This window comes from Notothenia rossii (genome assembly GCF_949606895.1).
Source record: "Notothenia rossii genome assembly, chromosome: 5".
In the NCBI taxonomy this organism is placed as follows: Eukaryota; Metazoa; Chordata; class Actinopteri; order Perciformes; family Nototheniidae; genus Notothenia; species Notothenia rossii.
In genome coordinates, this window is record NC_136903.1 from 20,376,086 (window position 1) to 20,389,878 (window position 13,793).

A 13,793-nucleotide genomic window follows, 5' to 3' on the forward strand; every position below is an offset into this window, starting at 1 on the left:
TTTGTCCCGCTAAGGCTATTGGTCTGAAGGTAGCTTGAGTTGGCTTCAGAGGGTCACTGTGTGTGAGACTGAAAGAGAACGAGAGTGTGTGTGAATTACACTGTATAGTTTCCACATGTTGGTGTATTGGTGAGGGCCATTTAGCCGTGGATGAAGTATCTGTTTCTAGTACTCCTAATGGCATTATTACAGCAGGTGGCAGGGCCCATTATTAATAGTAAATGACAGAGCCTCTCTCCTAAAGGTCTTAATATTGATCCAGTCTATCTGAGACTAGTCTTAATGATGATGTTCCTGCATGTCTTTCTCCACAGCACCGTAATCAAGGCCAGACACACATTTACAACCTCTGAGTCACGATAAAGAGAAACAAGCCCACGCTACAAATGAAACTTTAAAACCAAAGACGGAGGTTATAGGAATTGCCATCCCTATCCCTCGTACAATCCTTCTCCTCCTACAGTGAGCAAATTAATTCCTCTTTTCCCCTCACCTCTCATGCTGATGAGATAAATACTGATGGACAAGAGGAGGTGTGTGTTTTTGTGTATGTGCCGGCTGCTGTTTTGAATGCAGCTATGGAGATGTTTGTCACCCCTGATTGCACTCTACAGCTCAAGCTGCGCTCCTCACACAACGAGCAGGATGCATCTTAATGAGACTGAAAGCAACAGAATGACGGAGAGATGCAGAAGAGGAAGAAGAAAGAGTTGAGTATTGAAACTCTGGAGGAAGGGCAAAGGTTTGTGTGGGCTCAAACACTTTATCCTCTGTTCTATAGCAGTCATTCACACTAATGGACAGAAAATGGAGAGAGATACCAAGGAGACTATACAGAGAGTAATAAGAAACCCATTGGTGTGGGGGCACAGCGGTTAATAACCTGATGGGTTAAAACCGGCAGGGGTGTGTTCCCGGTCAATACAAAGAATAATAATTGTGGCTATGACTGAGAGAAGGCCGCCCTCTGAGCACCATAATGATTTTACACTCCAATGCTTAATTTAACATCAGTGGCCTGATAGTCTAAAGCCTGTCTTTGTCACTACAGGAACTTTTCATGCTGATAAATGCAAACCGAGATGGATTGAACTCCGCTAAACTGTAGTGACACGATTGCTACTTTCTTTTCTATAGTAGGCCTATAGAGTGAACTGAAGGAACAGAAATATTTCAAACGGGCCATAACTCACACATCTTAGCAAGTCAGAAGGAAAATTAAAAGCTCTTTGCAAAGCGGACATTTAGCTTGACTCCTTTCATTCTGACGGTGATCACACTGTACGTCGATCCAAATATTTGTTGTTATGATATTGGAAACAGCTAGTCATAATAAAATGCATATTTGGATCTGACAATGCTGACGAAGTACTGATGTTAGAACTAAAATTGAAGGACTTTGAAGGACTTTCTAAATTATTATTATTATTAGGTTAAAGAGATGCTTTAGTAGCAGCTTTTATAGTTACAGAGCATTAAAGACAGCAATGATAACTTTTAGATGAGATGCTAAAGGTTTAGAACATTACCATATTGATACAAAATACACTGCCGTCAAATAAACATCCTCCCCTCTGAAATGTCAGTGCAGTGAAGAGAAGTCTTACTGAGTATTAACTGATTAGACAGCTACTGTCCTCTACTGGTGCGAAGCATCAACTACAGTGATGAAATAATGCTCAATGCAAATGAAGCACTTAAACTCATCAGCTGAGATTTCTCCAGTAAGAGCTTACTGCTGCAAGGAAGATGATTATATCAGCGACGACATTTACTGTAGGTTTATATCCAAACGGTCCAGCAATTACACCTTTATCTTTCATTAACTAATACATTACCACTAAAACCCGTATTATATGCAGAGGTGGAAGAAGTACTCAGATCTTGTACTTTAGTAAAAGTAGAAGTACAAAAGTGTAGGAATACTCTGTTACGTTAAGTAAGTCCTGCAATCAAAATGTTACTCAAGGAAAAGTACAAAATTATTAGTTTCAAAATATACTTAGTACCGAAAGTAAAAGTACTTATTATGCAATTTGGTCAAGAACAATATGTGTATCAAAGCTGGTAAAGGTGCGGCTAGTTTTAACTACTTTGTATGCTGCAGGGCAGCTTGTGAATTTTACTCCAGTTGTAACATAAGTAATATTATATTATAATATTTAAGTGTTGATTATATTTGATATCATTAATCCTGATCTTTAAAGTAACCAAAGGTCCAAAATAAATGTATTGGAATATAGCTTGATATGAAAGAACATCTTTTACCTCTGAAATACAGAAATACAAAGTAGCATAAAATTGAAATACTCAAGTACAGTACAAGTACCTCAAAATTGTACTTAAGTAAAGTAATTGAGTAAATGTATAGTTACTTCCCATCTCTGATTATATAATGTACAATGAAAAGGTTAGTGCAGGTAAATTAATAAATCATTTCTTCATTTTTTATTGTAGGAATATAAAAACAAAAGGTTGGCACAAAAAAAAAGCAGCAGACGAATTAGAAGATTGTCACACAGTTGAGTTGTGAATGTATAAACAGGGCTTTAATTCAATAGCGTGCATAGTCCCTCGTGTTTGTACAGTATACAGTTGGCTCCACTCCAAGATATTCAGCTCAGCAATGATGGTGAGCCTCTTTAGAAAGTCATAAAATCACATTGTTGGTAGCCATCCACCAGCTTCAGTTATGCAGCTGGAGCGGCTCCTGACGCCAGCTTTTATAATCTTTCTCATTCAGATCTGAAGCAAAACTATCAGATTAGCGCTGCTGGCTAATCTGCACTATGTCAATGAATGAAAACCATGCGCTGCCTCCTGTGCCGCCACGCCTGACTGAATAAGATATGATTCTGTGAAACAGGGAGGTGGGGGGGCGTTGTTTAGTATAGGGCTGGCTGTTAACTAAATATACACCATACTGTTTAGAAAGCAGACGATATGTCTTATGCTGAAATTGGTTTTTCTGTGTGTTTGCCAGCAGACTAACAATTCTACACACATGCAGACTGAATCCCTTTCTGTTTACACTGATGAGCCAGATGTCCCGCTGCTGCATCTCTGGAGGTGAGACATGGTGTCCCTCAGACCGAGGCCAGGGGGAAACGGGCCGGGATCCAAAAACTTTAGATGGGAGGACGATAGCAACTATTTGACAGCGATGAAATGTAACTAAGTAAATTGATTTCAGTACAAGCTACATGTACTTGAAGTGATTCAGTTTCATGCCGTTTACACTATGCTAGTCCATTACAAGGTCAAATTATTCTAAGTGACACATGAGGGGCTCCCTGTTATATTCTCTATGGGTCGCTTTCTATAACAAATTAAGAACCTTTAATTTATTACATAGTTGCACTTCAGTAAAATGATGAACACAGGAACTTGCCAGGGGTAGACATTAAGGGTAAAATGCCACTGTCCCTCCGGGCCGGTGGGATTATATTATCACTGCCCCCACCATTGTAACCACAGGCCCGGAGCATTCGTCCAAAAGAAATCGACTTATAATGACAAAAATTAACACATTTGTTGCAATAGTAATTTATGCACTAACTACATTACTTGTACTACAACATTTGAATCATCAGTTCTTCCTCATTTTCCTCAATTGTTCATATTTGGTTTATTAAAAATAATGATTTTGTGGTCATTGTTAAAAAATGTCTGCTATTATTATGAGTACTATTATTTGTATAATGCGCTTTCTACCTTCCTGTCATTAGGAGTTAGAAATGTAATGGCTATGTAATAGATTAGATTAGAACCTTCATTATCCTAAACTGCTGGGACATCTTCACTTACTTGTCAGCATAGGTCGGAATTGATTGATTGACAGAAGACCTTGTTTATATTAGCATCATAAAACCAGGAAGTAAGCTGCTGGTTCCCTCGACAAAATGCATTGGGATTTCTCCACAGGGTTTTGGAAAATAGCTGGAAATAAGGTCTGTGGGAAACAAACCTGTTTGATAAATGCACGATAATCTCCACGTTTTGTTGCCCTACTTTTATAATTTTCGAATCATAAATCTAATCGATAGATTATAAAAGGGTTTTAGGACGCGTCACTGCACCTCTTCTTCTCATACTCCCTGTCACTCTCCTTTAACTCCTCCGGTGACTTTCTTTTATTTGAAGATTGTTTTTTGCCCGGCGCTTGGCCGGTTACCGCTGCCGGTATAAAAACATTTAGGCGAATGGTTAGGTGGCGCGATAGTCTGTAGTGAAGAAGGAGCGCGCTGCCGCTCACGGGAGCCTGCTCGCGCTGCGCTCCGCAGCAAACAGCTGTTTGCTTTTCACCCAACAACGACAACCGCCTCACGAAACGCTATGTTGTAGCGTTAATAAACGAAACAATTGAACTAAATTGCTAGTCAAAATACCAATACTGACAGGACAAATTTTTTTTTTTAAGCAATATTTTTAGTGGCCCGAGCGGGCAAGTGGAAAGTACGTTATGCTGGCCCGGGGTGTCTAAATAGTGCTTCCGGGCCAGCGGGCCATTTATAATGTCGAGAGCCCTGCTTGCAATGGTGTATTTTTGGGCTGAGGTATTGCTACTTCACTTTCTGTATTTCAGTAAAAGTTTGATTTATTATACAGCTCAGAGGTTGTTGTAGCAGAGAACATTATCTCCTTCTCATTTACAATAAATACAAATGTTCCAAAAAAGTACATAATCATATTCAGGGCATGGACTGAGGCACAGTAAACACTGTTTCTTTTACAACGCAGAAGTGCCTGAACTTGATTACATGACCTGCTTTAAAAAACGTTATCAATTACCTCAGAATAAGGATACACCAAATGGTCAGAGGTGTAAAAACAAACAAACACGTTCACACACATGAGTGGTTTATACAAATACTGTATGTCTGTAAACAACTGTGAACAAAAATCCTAATTGTATCCAAAGTGCCAAAAGGTAGATGCCAAACTCAGCACCACCCAAAGTGTATTTCTGAATTGAGTTATGTATGTGGTGTAAGCAGATGAACACCAAATATATTTTAGAGCTTTGTTCCATTTCAAACTTTAATTGATTGACCAATTATATGTGATAAACTTTTGGCCAGTTAAACAACTGATATAATAATATTACACACAGAGACAGAACCATTTTCTTATTGTTCGCATAATAAGCAAAATGCTCACCCACAGAGAACCACACACACACAAACACAAACACACACACATGCACACACATCATGAATAATCATAAGAATATGGTGTTTATCTCATCCTGATAAACTGCTTTTCATGGCAACATCCTACTTGTGTGAAATACTTTCCATCTCACACGCTGCACGTATAGTCATAGCCATCGCCATGGTGATCCATCAGTGAAAGGTCCGTGCTGTTATTCTGGAAAATCCCTCAAACCTGAGTGTTTTCTTTAGAATTGTGAAAACTACAGCTATTGCTGGGGCCAAAAGCTCCATTTGATCATACGCCACTATTAATAAAATAAGTAACTGTATCAGACATTTCACAACATCATAGATGGAAGAAACTTTGATCCTATTACAGCTGAAGGATAGCAACATGTTTTGACAAAACCTCCTTCAAGTCATGTCTAATACAGTGTTTCTATCTACATTTCCCAAACACATGCAGCAGCACAGTCCCCTGCAGTGTGTCCATGGTGAGGAGAATTACATTGACCTAATTCACTTAACTGGACCAGTTAGATATTTGGACATTGGCTGGCTCAGCTTGAGTTTGATCCTCTCAGCAGAGCTCCAGCAGCTTCTAGCCTCAATAAAACCATCCTGCGTCTCTGACAGAACTCATCTCTTAGTGAGTTATTAATACCAACAGAGCAGACAGGATGTTATGCACTGATTCTTCAAGCTTCTCATCAACAAAGCGACAAGAGAGGAGAAGAAGGTCGCCTTCTCTGCCTCTGCTCCATCTGTCCCTCCATACTGTACCCACGTTAAGAGGACTGGCAGGACTCGGACAGCTGAGTCAGAAAACTTGACAACCTCAAACTATTCTCAAAAGTATATCCTTGAAACATATGTGCTCCCATTGACTATAGCTTAACTCCCCCACTATCAACGGTTATACGATATCTGAACTGTCAGTAACTAAGCATGAAAAGGCCTGTCAAGATGAATACTTTGTGCATGCAAATATTAATCAGAATAGATTAAGCTGCTAACGTTCACATGTACACTAACTAAATACAACGTCTACCTATACAGACATACTCTACTTCCAAAGGGAAAGGTCCTTTTTTTAGCAAACAGCTATATTCTGCAAATTATTTAGTCAAAGCTTTTGCTAACCAACTCCCTAAAAAATCTTCGTTAGACAACTTTACATTGCCAAACTTATTAAATATTCTTTCTCCAATTATTTCCTATTTAAAGTTTATTTTACAAATCAATTCTCAGTCTAGCATTAAAGTTTAGCATTATATAATGCACTCTGCCAACACTAAGACCTTGTAAAAAAAAGAAAAGAAGAGAATGTTGAAAGGTTAAAAAGTCCACTGAAGACATTGTCCGCATTTTAGAATTTGCATTAGCACAATTTTGCTAGCTACTGCTGAAGAATCTGCTGGCAACATTGATGGTCATTAGTGATGAGGCCTTTTTCTGTCTGGAATCAGAGACCCGTTGGTTTATGAATTACAATTACATTTGAGAGGTTTATCTGCCACCATTATCAGTGTAAACTGGAAGGATGAAGTGTGTATGTTTCTGTGTACTGGTATGCAGTATTTGGAAGAATGAAAAACCAGAGTCAAAGTCTATGTATGCATACACAAGGAGATTATTCTCTGTTGTTGCCAAAGAAACTGTCTACTGTCAATGGGATGTAAATGAAGTTACAGCCTGGCCTGGCCTGCCCTGTACAGGCTGTGGCCGAGGGCCGCTGCACAGTGTGACAGAGGCTTGCTGTGCTCCACTTTTGATGTTTAAGGGCGTGTTAACATTTTAAATAAATGTTGTTGTTCCTCAGAAAACACAGCATATTGTTATCATAACTCATGTAGAGAAAATCTCCCGGGGTCTTCCTCCTCCACACTCTTCACAGAGAGGAAAAAAACACAATTTGAAAAAAAATTAATTAATTTCACACCGGCAATATCAGCCAACAGTGACATGTTTCTGGCTTTAAGACTGCTTTTTTATCTGAAGCTAAGTAGGTAGGGAAAATATTATTTTCTGATATTGAATTTATTCATATGTAAATCAGAACATTATTGTGGATGCAGCCTTGGATGATGGCTCTAATACAATTTGAATGAAAAATATGAGAAAGATTAAAAATAGCTGACACTAATATTATTTATATCTCAGTATTTGAACCAGCTTTTTATCACCAAGATGAATGTCACTTAAAGAGAGCCGGGCTATTTAAAGGTGGATTACATATTTAATTTGAATATATATATTTAAACTTTTTTCCCAAAAAACTGAGAATATATATAATTGATAAGCAGCACTGGAAAATAACTTTAAAAAGGTAGGGTTTGAAACTATGAAGCCGAAAAAAATCTGCCCCTTCCTTCAGACTTCCTTACAGAGCCCCTCCTCCAACACACATGAACGCGCACATGACCAATGAGGACACGAGATAAGTTTGTGCACAGATGGTAGGCTGACAGGCAGGTAGGCCATCCAGTTATTTTAGCCGCGTGCATTTACAGCGCCACGGCTTCCACAGATGAAATGTTTTAATGTATTTATTGTCAAAGCATTTAATGTATTCATTGCTATCGGGGTGTTAAGAGCATTCCATGGAATATAACAAAGAGTGTTTCTGAAGTGAATTACCTACCCCACATTTAACTAAATACAAATGATGAAACTGTTCAAACACAATGTCTTTTAAACAGAAAGACAAAGAAAACCCTTTGACTATTTGTCCATTTCAAGTCAGCATGACAAGTTGGGACAGTAAAGACACATCATGACTATAAAACTAAAAATGAAGGATCTTCTGAAAAGAATGTGAAAAAAAAAATCACAGGATGTAATTTTCTCTGTTTTTCAAAGTGTGCTTTCTCACACCTTCAACATACTCCTCTTTTAAACTCCACCTCTCTTTCACACACACACATTAACACTTCTCTCCTCTCCATACTGCTCTAACACCTCTCTACGGTCTGATCTTCATGGCACTTTTAGAAATCTGCCTCACTGAGCTGAGCAGCCGTTCGCACTTCTCTCCTGCTCGTTGCTGATGGGGGGATGAACACGGGCGAGAGATTCTCATCAGACAATTAAATCCAGATAGATACAGCGAGTCACTCATTTGCAAACCGGCATTCAAAAGAAAATGCATGTTTAGTTATTTAAATAAAAAATCCAGTTGGATGTTTTCTTATCATGTTTAATAAGTAACATGTAATGTTTAAGTGCACTTGATCATCATTGAACCATCACTGTGCAATTGCGATTGTAATATTTTGGGAAGCCATTTTTCTTTAGACCCATTGCAGTCTGTGGTTAGATGAGGAGCTTTAAACTTTGGTTTGTAAGTATATAGTGTTCAGTAGATCCTCGGATAGTTCTAACCCAAGACTAATCTTTTGTTTCTGTTGAGAAGTTTATAGAATACATTTGCTAAAGCAACACTTGCTTAACTCATCATACTTTTACTTTGACCAACAATTTCTGCATTTATATTGAACTGTTGCTCGATACCTCATTCACACCAACGGTATTTCAGGGCCGGCTCGGAGCTGGAGCTTGAAAAGCACCGGTTTTTCCTGTTCACACCGCATCGGAGCAGCCTCTTAGCTCCGGAATCCGGTTCATTTCGAGCACCAAAAAATTGTCCGGCCAGAGCAAAAGCACCGCATACGTCACGCTTACGTCGAGGCGGGGGCAGGGGCGGGATCAACTCCTGAACAACAACAAAAAGCCGGCGTTTTATCCAGTTTGTACACAATGATGGAGAAACTTAACAAGCAGCAGTGGTCCACTGAAGAGACCAGCTACCTACTGGGAATCTGGTCTTCCGAAGAGGTACAGGGGAAGCTGGAGCACAATCGGCAATTGTTGTTGTTGTCGGTGTCAGCTGTGAGGGGTTTCTGCGCGGTTTGGCTTTATGAAGCAGGCACGCAAACGGTTACGTCATGACGCAAACAATGAAGCAAGGACGCAGCACCAGTCGGACTCTGGGCAGTGTGAAAAGAGCCGGAGTTAAACCGAAGAACCGGTTCTGAACCTGAAAAGCTCTAGCACGGAGCTTGAACTGGAGTTGCGTTGGTGTGAATGAGGTATAAGGTGTATTTACATTACATTACATTACATTGCATTTAGCTGACGCTTTTATCCAAAGCGACTTACAATACGTGCATTCTGTATTCGTGCAATACGTGCATGTCTGTATTCGTCAGACCATGGTACAACATTTTGTACATGTACAAATCTAGCCTACATACAAAAAGTCCTCTAAGCCATCTGACTATACCCTATCAAGCTTTGGAGGCAGGCGATGCCAAACTCTCAACAGTAATATATAGCAGAAGATGTCATTAGTACATTTGGAAGGTGACATGATACATCCTCAAAACAACTCACACCTGCATGTCGTGATGTAAAGGTACATTTGCGAACATAGGACTAGTGAAAAGGATACCGCCTGTGTTCATGTGCATACTATTTTCTTACTTATAAAAACCTCCATATGTCCCACTGTTACATGAGTACAGCAGATTCTTTCTAGCAAAAGTTTTATAATATTCCCACAAACCGTGTTTCTTTCTATGTATTTGATGTGCAGATGAAACGTTGAGTGAGAGGAAGTCAGGGCACAGTCAGGCTGTGAGCTCGCTCTCGAGGTCCATCAGGCCTCGCTGTCACTGCTGTGCTCCCTCAGGGGCAGAAGGGGGGTTTCTACCAAGTCTGTTAAAATGTGTAAGTGTGTGCATATTCGCATGGGCAGTCAAACACGATTGTGTTCCCAGACAGGACATCCGTCTTTGATTTTGGCTGTGTGTGGCCTCTGAGGAGAGTGACTGGACTGCTTCTACAGGATTCCTCAGTGAGTGTGTCAGCAATTGTCTGCAAGCCTACTGCCTTAAACAAACTCGTATGTAAGCTAAATGGTAAAAGAGACAGAGAAACAAATATATAATAAAGTGAAGAAGAAAACAAGCAATGCAGAGGCAATGTTCAAGGACATTTTTACAGTAGAAAAGACCATATTCAGCTGGATAAGAGTGTGAGGCTCAATAAACAGATTCAAGTTTAAATGGATAAGAGAGGGAGCGAGAGGATAGACCGGTCTGAGATACACACACATTAGAATTTAACCCCTCACACATCCTAGGACGGTACTCTTCCACTGTCAGCAGCTCTAACTCAACAATCAATCACATTGACCCAACCCAGGGAAACACTGAGATTGAGAGCGAGCAGTCAGGCGAAGAGTGTGAAGAGAAATCCTCTGTGAGCAAACTCGGCAATGTCCAAAAATAAAATAGACTAGTTTGATTTTTGCTTTACCCATGTCCCAGAAAGAAGCCACTATGCTCATTTCATGGCCCGTTTAGACACTTATGAGGACTTGTACTGAGCCTCAGAGGGTGTGATGATAACCATCTCCTCTGCTCTTCCTTCAATCCAATGTTCTAGGCGTGTAGAGACCATGTCTGCTTGCACACTGGCTGACAGAAGCAGGTCACTCAGTCATCACTCGTGCCATAAATCCACTGCTGCTCAGAAACATTCAGCATCCAGCTTCAGAGGCCCCAATAACCACTGCACCGGCTGACAATAACAAAACACTCAAAAGCTCTCAAAGCATGACTGACACAATCATTTTTCCACTTCTGAACTAGAGAACATTTCATAAACAAAATAGGCCATGTGTGTGTAGGCTAGCTGTGTGTGAAATTTAGGAGGCGGGGTTAGAGCAAAGCATGTTGACTACAGAGCTGATCAATATGAAAACGGGCTCGAAATTAATTAGGCCACACAGGTTTAATTTTTCATCAGTGCGTAATTATAATTCATGTACAGGGACATGGTGGGGGCTGACATCCAGAAGACTCTCTGTCTGCTGTCAAAGAGAAAGCACATTTCATCCACGGCGCAGGCCTGTTTGGTGAAACGAGCCTCGACCAAAACATGGAGAAAACCGCAAACTGAGGCATGACGCCTAAACAGACACACCCCCCTCCGGGCTGTGGCATCGAACCAGCGGCAATGTGATAAACAAACCGCGGCTGCACAGTCCCGCCTGCCATAACCATTATAGTTAGTGATCCTAGTGGACTGTACACATCATTACGGCGCGTAATTACATTTCACCAACAACCAGGCCCAAGCATGTGTCTGTGCTTTGTCCACACGGCTTTTCCCTTTAGTGCAGACTGACTGCATTTAGACATCTTAATCTAACCAGTGACACACAAACACACCACCTCATACATACACACACACACCTTCCGCCTCCTTATTCATGTGTGCTGCTAGTCCCTCTCATGTGCACAACGTATCTCACCTTGCTTGACACATTTGAGGCGGACGGGGTCTTTGCAGTGTTTAATCACGGCCAGCACGTCCCGGGTGGTGAGCCCGGCCACCGGCATGTTGTTGACCTCCAGCAGAAGCTCATCCTGGGCCAGTTTTCCGCTCTGGATCAGTCCCTTCCCCTGCTTCACCTCGCCAAAGTAGGGGAACTGGCCGATCTCCGCGCCCCCCTTCAGCTCGAACCCCAGCTCCCCTTCCTTCCCCCGGGTTACTACAGCTTCGTGGACTTTGTTGGTCCAGTGGTTTTTCTTCTTGAGGCTCTTAGACATCGTTAGGGCGAGTAAATCACCGCGGGCTGGCCCATACAAACGCCTCCTACCGTCTCATCCCTGCCTTTGTGCGACCGGCTGCAGCTTCACAGCGCCCGTGGCTCCATCATCACCGGTGCACGCCACGCGTAGTGTCCGCTCGGCGAGCCGCACAGTCGGGCAGAGAGCTGCAGTACAGCACGGCGGCGGAGGAAACAATTCTTACTCTCTCAGACACACAGACGCAAGAGACAGATACTGCCGGATGACCCGGATGTGAAGCCTGAAGGAGGGGAGAGATGAATGGTTCTGGTTCGGCATAAAATGATGGAGAGGAGGGGAAATAATACAGGAGGCGCTTCACTCCCACTACACTGCCAGAGGCGCTTCCTCAGGCTTACTGTGATCACACACAGGCGGAGACATCTGGGAGGAGGAACCGTTTACATACATTAGGCTGCAGTGCATATCTCACTCTGTATGGTTCACCTGCAAACATGCGTCGTGAATTTGAAAAACTACATTATTTTAACAATACTTCTTGTTCTTCCAGTTCTTATGTTAGATTATCATCTTTTGACATACAATGTTATAATGTAATATAATACTCTTTTATTTTATTTACAGAAAGCAGATAGGCCTACTTAATGAGAGTAGCCTATAACTTTTCTGATAATACAAAGTATGAAAAACAGGTCTTCATATAGCTTTAAAAAGTATTCTAACCATGCAGGGCCACTTTGTGGAAATTATTTTAAATGCCTGTTTGTTCGACTTTACTTAGGCACAAACTCAAATAATATAGGAGCCTTAAGGCAACGTCTACATTACAACATAATTTTTAAGACCCATCTTGTAAAGGTGTGGTGCTTACATGGTTTATTCTTCTTCATAAATGTTTGTACAATATTATTTATGAAGAACAACAGACCTGCATGAAGTTTAACCTCCTGCATGAAATTCAACCGTGCTTCATGCCAATCAACCATAACCTCTTCAGTCTTTATTTATAGCTCAACATATATAGGACACATTAGCCTACTTCCTGTGTTGGTACATCAAATGTAAATAAGTTGTTTTTGTCATCTTTTGTGGATTGCACTAGTGATGAGCATGGCTGCAAGTCGGGTTAGGATACAAAACTTGGTTAGGATTTGGAAAATATCAATATTTGGGTTAAAATGTATATGTGTTATGTAACTTGCATATTGAGGTTGGTCAAGTGCATTACATATAGGTTAAAAATATATCAGAGGTGATTTTAGCTTCATCCTTACTTGAACTTTGTCTTTCTTTTTTCTACTGTATCACCTGACTTCCTTAGAGGCATCCTACGCGTCCTGCCAAACATAACGTGGGTTATTTACTAATTATAGTCCATTACCTTTTGGTAACAGTAAATGATATCAGCCTCCCGAAAGAGTGGGGGGAATGGGGGGTCAATAGGGGGCCACAGCACATTTTTGCCCTGGGGCCGTGCACGACAGCTCCTGAAATTCTAATGGATGACTCAGCCTCACTCCTCTGGGGTCACGGATCACTGGTCTGTTACAAATGCAAGAGGGGAGTACTGCAATTCTTCAACATTTTATAGGTTAACCATATCAGCAGCAAGTTAAGAAATTATGCATGAAGAGTTGAAATGTGAAAAACAAAGCAATATCTGCATTTCTAGTTGTAAATTCTCCCTTTTTAAGGTGGTCACCCGTTACATAATTGCTTTTACGACATAAATATAAGTCCGCCAGGAGAGGACAAATCCTTTTGTTGCTATTACTTTTTAATGGCTGCATGACTTTCTGAAGCAGGTGAAGTAAAGTTTCATTCAATATTTAACACTTAGTTCAAGAGCTACTCCAATCTACTGAGGATGACAGTCCCTCTATGCTGCCACTCTACTGCCTCTGTGAGTGTGAGTGTGAGTGTGTGTGTGTGTGTGTGTGTGTGTGTGTGTGTGTGTGTGTGTGTGTGTGTGTGTGTGTGTGTGTGTGTGTGTGTGTGTGTGTGTGTGTGTGTGTGTGTGTGTGTGTGTGTGTGT

The 13,793-nt window shown here is 41.0% G+C and overlaps 1 protein-coding gene across 5 annotated transcripts in view; it reads right to left on the bottom strand.

Annotated features, from left to right (window-relative positions):
* Window positions 1-12,108, bottom strand: part of magi2b (membrane associated guanylate kinase, WW and PDZ domain containing 2b) — a 75,340-nt gene extending 63,232 nt beyond the window's left edge. For 4 of the 5 annotated variants that reach the window (XM_079682805.1, XM_079682804.1, XM_079682808.1 and 1 more), the window contains exon 1: window positions 11,479-12,107. In XM_079682805.1, coding sequence (XP_079538931.1) covers window positions 11,479-11,776 — 298 coding nt within the window. In that variant the 5' untranslated portion in view covers window positions 11,777-12,107. Of the gene's footprint in view, window positions 1-11,478 lie in introns of all 5 variants that reach the window. The other variant, XM_079682806.1, reaches the window with a different exon arrangement.
* Window positions 12,109-13,793: the final 1,685 nt, after the last annotated feature.